The following is a 4,861-nucleotide window of genomic DNA, read 5'->3' on the forward strand; positions in this document are numbered from 1 at the left end:
GGGGAGTTCCTGAATCACATGGTGCTTTTTCACTGAAACTGGAGTGTCAGGTTTGAGATGAAAAGCAGACTGTGGAGAGGCAGATTTGTAATGCTTAGCAAGATCAGGACTGTTAGGCTTAAATGTTGTTGGTGGTGCTGTGCCCCAGTCAAATCTTCCTATACTTTGCTCCTCCAGCTCTGCTGGAAGGCTTATTGTCCCATTGATAGGTTCATGAACTGCATCGTCAGGTTTGGACTCCTCAATGGTCACAAAGTTCAAAAGAGAGCTCTTCGGAGATTTCCTTTTCTTCCTTTTCTTTTTCTTGTTTTGCTTGTTCTCCTGATTGGGAGACATCCACTCAGCACCTTGCTTGCTCCTCTGGGCAGCTTTGAATCTGGATGCATGTCGACAGCGAACGAGAACTGTGACAAATATCACCACTATGACAACCATGGCACCTGCTACAATGGCGATCATAATTGTGAGATAGTCTTCATTTTGGTAGGGTTGGCTACTGTCCCCTATGTTCCGATCCAAAGGTGTTTCCATAGTCCTGCGTATCAAGTCATAAATATAAGAGGCATTTCCAGCAGTATCATTTACATATAGAAAGACAAGCACAAGAGTATGCAGGGATTTGGGATAACCCAAATCACTTATGTTGACAACTAAGCGATGCAGCCCCACGTCATTAGGAGTTGGTTTTTCTTCCAGAGTGATATTACCCGTCACTGGATCAATCCGAAACAAACCCTTGTTGTTTCCACTTACAATTGGGTACTTAACTTCGGCATTCATTCCCGTGTCTATATCCACAGCAAAGACTTCAGCTACTACCGATCCTGGAATTGCTGAGAGTGGCACTAACTTAAAAGAAGTATTAGAAGGTGGGTAGATGACAACAGGGCTGTTATCGTTAACATCCATGACATTTATGGTTACTTTCGCTGTGGAAGAGCGAGGAGGTTGCCCTCCATCCACTGCCTTAACATCAAAGGTGTAGGAGCTCTGCTGTTCTCTATCAAAAGAAACATTGGACTTTATAACTCCAGAGTACGGATCCAGCACAAAGTTTTCATTGTCATTCAGGATGGAAAGGGTCACCGCTTTGTTTTCCCCAGCATCTGCATCGGTCACCGTGATCACACCCACCGTGCTATACTTTGGTAAGTTCTCTGATACGAAAAACTGGAAGTGATTGTGAGTAAATTTGGGACTGTTGTCATTTTCGTCCAACACAGTAACAATTACAGCTGCTTGACTCTGCAAAGGAGGGGTGCCATTGTCTCGGGCTGTAACAGTGAAAATGAAACGTTCCTGCTCTTCTCTGTCAAAAACTCTGGAGGCTGTCAAAACTCCCGTCTTTCGATCCAGATCAAAAAAGGAAGCATTAGGGCCAAGCTGATAAACAATGTCTGCATTTTTCCCACTGTCTTCATCTGTGGCACTAATAGTTGTTAAGTATAGACCACGACGGTTGTTTTCAGAAACTGACAGCTCAATTACAGGCTGGCTAAAAATCGGAGGGTTGTCATTTTCATCCTCCAGTTTAACTCTTACCAGGGCAGTCTGGTTCAAACTGGGCTTGCCAGAATCAGAAGCAACAATTTTAAAGCTGAATTCTTTGGTGCCCTCATAGTCCAACAAGGAAGAGGTCTCTAACAAATACTGGTTGTCATAAACCGCCTTCAAGTGGAAGGGGACCTCTCTCTCAATGAAACAGATCACTTTGCCATTCACATCAGTGTCCTTATCTGAAACCGTAATTAGGGCAATCTTTGTATTGATGGGATCTTTCTCAGATAAGTACACTGTGCCATTGATGGGACTTATTATGTACCTGAGGTCTATGTTAGGAGGATTATCATTTACATCAGTGACGTTGATGGTAACGGTTGCCCGGGCCGGTGTAGAGCTACCATCACTAGCCAGCACTGTTACTTTGTGAATAGCAGTCTCTTCTCGATCTAAGGACCTCTGAACTGTAATCAGCCCTGTGGTGTTGTTTAAAGCAAAAAATCTTTTGGTTGCAGGGGCGACTTGGGCACCAAAAATATATCTGATTTCTGCATTGCTTCCTATATCTGCATCTGTAGCATGAAGCTGAATTACAGAAGTGCCTACAGGGGCATTCTCTGGTATATGAACCTCTACTTGACTCTCTTTAAACACTGGCCTGTTATCATTGACATCACTTACTGTGACTTGCAGGATGGCTGTGCTGGATTTCTGGGGAGTACCTCCATCCTCCACTTTGATTTTCATCACGTAGGTGTCCTTTTGCTCTCTGTCCAAGTTCTGCTGCACAATCAGCTGAGGCCATTTCTCTCCTTCTGGAGTTTCTACAATATCCAGTCCAAAGACACTCTGCCCGTTTAACAACTCGTAGTGCTGCACACCGTTGAAACCTGTGTCAGGATCTGTGGCTGATGGGATTGGAAAGCGACTGTTGATCAGAGTGTTTTCTGGGATGGAGATATTGATGACAGGGGATGGAAACATAGGTGCATTGTCATTAGTATCCTTTACAATTATTTTTATTTTGATCAGCCTAAAAAAGTCATTGGGGAGAATCACCACTTCAAGCTCAAAGAAACACTCATTTTCTTCTGCATAGGAAGCTCCAGCACAGAGTTTTTCTCTGTCTATTCTGTTAGATGTCGTAAAGATTTCACCAGTGTTACTGGACACTTTGACCAGAGGGGCATCCCCTGCTTTAGACACCAGTCTGTAGACAAGGCTGGCACTGGTCCCTGTGGCAGCATTGATGTGAGAAATGTTCAGGTCCTTTGGTATGTTCCCTATGGGTACGTTTTCAGGCAGCTCCTCTCTAATAGTGTAAATAAGTTCTTGAGCTATAGCAGAATCCAACCTTAAACAGGCAATCAAAGCGGCCAGCAGGTAAAAATCCCTCAGGTCCATGATAATGTTTTTATTCTCTTTTCCCAGATTTTAGGACTTAAAGGTTTCCAGAGAGGAACGATGCGCGATTTGCAAGAGGAGGCATGCATGGACTGCAGGATGCATTACATCTCATTTCTTATTTGGAGACAACACTGTCAACACAACCACACAGAACAGCATTATTGTTTTTTTAGGCATGACAAATCCACAATCTCCAACTACTACTTGTTTTTGAAATGCACACTTGCAGCAGTACATTTTCCTACTGCTCCCTTTTACAAGCGGTCCCTTCAGACAAATGCACCAATATCCCATTGGCTGCATTTGCATAGAGTGAGAATGAAAATAACTACTTGAAGGATTAAGAGTAGCTACTGTTCCAACACGTACTTTCTGAATAATTCTTTCGTACACCGTGTAATCCTTAACATGCATTCCCCCTCTACCCTCCTCCACCCAGTCATTTGGTGCAAGTAAAAAAATCTTCCCACACTACTTCTGGATTCTAATTGTTGTGTCAGCTGCCAAATGTAATTTGTTGTTTGCTCCCATACATATTTTTTAGCTCTTGCTAACCAGATTTTTCTCTGCTCCTTGTGCCTTGCATCCCCCTCTATACATATTGTACTGGGAAATAACCACCCGGACATGCTGCTGCTGCAGCAGTCGTCACTGGCTACTTCACATCCCTGATAACTGATGAGACAATAACAGGACTTACAGTTTCTTACACTCTCAGCTCAGTGTTTCCTCTCCAGATGTTTGATACTTCTCCTTCTGTTTAATAACCTTAAACTTTGTCTGTTTTTAAACACGGTCTAAATCAGGAGGCTGGAAATTCCAAATGCAACTTAGGAGCAGCCAACATGTTTACAGATGGGAGGTTGGGGGGGGGGGAATATGTATTTTCTAACGTCTACAGGAGGAAAAAAAGCTTCAGCCTTTCCCTATTGACACTGATCTCCCTTCAGGATGTTATTAGCAGCTGCCACACATAAATACTGCAGACTAATAATGCAGGTGGAAAAAAAAAAAGAAAAAAAAAAAGCGACAGACAGACTTCTGTTTGCATGCTCTCCTAACCGCGAATTATCCGGGTGCAAGGCTTCCAGCACCTACGGTTTGGCGGCACCGGGCAGTCCCTGAGCACTAATCTTATCTGCATTAAGCTGCACGGTAGCTGATGCCCGTGATTACTTCCAGCAGAGTGATGCAGGTAGGGATGCAGAGACAGCGAATAGGTGAGCCTTTGCCACCAACACCAACTGAATCTGAAACACTGATTCTTTCCCTGGATAAATATACTGCGTGTTGGCTTTCTCCCCAACCCTCCCCCCCCCCACCCCCCCCCCCCGCCTGTTTTTTTAATGAAATGCATCACAGTGTATGGGTAACTTTGCACTTACGTTGGTTGTCTACCTTTGACGATCTGCTGCAGCTAAGAAATGATCTGTTCCAGCAGATACAGCACAATGCATCTGGTAAACCACCAGTTTTGGAGAAATCAGCAGCAGCCAAACGCTTCCTCCTTGAGGTATGTGTTGCTTCGGGGTGGCAAATTAGCAACTCCAGGGAACAAATTCACAGTTCTGTCGTTAGTCATCCTCTCCACGTTTCCCTTCTATTGAGCGGCGATCCTTCGGGTGTTTAACGTGCACGCAACAACCCAAACAAACAGCAAGCAAAAAATCCGGTGCACTTCTTTAAAGCGGGGGTATTTTCCACTCCGCACTGCACACAATTTTCATCCCTCTCTGAGCAGAGCAGAGACAGCTACATGAAGTCTGCAACTTCTTACTGGAAATGACAAGACTTGGTCTGGCGATGCTTCTCTCTCCCTCTTTATCTCTGGGGTGATAGTTGCCCATACATACACACACCAAAAAAAAATTTAAAAAAAAAAAAAAAAAACCTAATAGGTTATTGCTTTAGTGGCGGGAGGAAGCGACGGCGCTTTCCCACCTTCCCTCCCCCC

The 4,861-nt window shown here is 44.2% G+C and overlaps 1 protein-coding gene across 1 annotated transcript in view; it reads right to left on the reverse strand.

The window, feature by feature from the left end:
• Positions 1-4,324, reverse strand: part of PCDH9 (protocadherin 9) — a 4,587-nt gene extending 263 nt beyond the window's left edge. The window contains exons 1-2 of the mRNA XM_010003509.1: positions 4,293-4,324; positions 1-3,038 (exon numbers count right to left, since the gene is read on the reverse strand). Of these exons, the coding sequence (XP_010001811.1) occupies positions 1-2,904 (2,904 nt within the window). The 5' untranslated portion in view covers positions 2,905-3,038; positions 4,293-4,324. The remainder of the gene's footprint in view (positions 3,039-4,292) is intronic.
• Positions 4,325-4,861: the final 537 nt, after the last annotated feature.

Source organism: Chaetura pelagica, unplaced genomic scaffold (genome assembly GCF_000747805.2).
Source record: "Chaetura pelagica isolate M959 unplaced genomic scaffold, ChaPel_1.0 scaffold106, whole genome shotgun sequence".
Taxonomy (NCBI): domain Eukaryota; kingdom Metazoa; phylum Chordata; class Aves; order Apodiformes; family Apodidae; genus Chaetura; species Chaetura pelagica.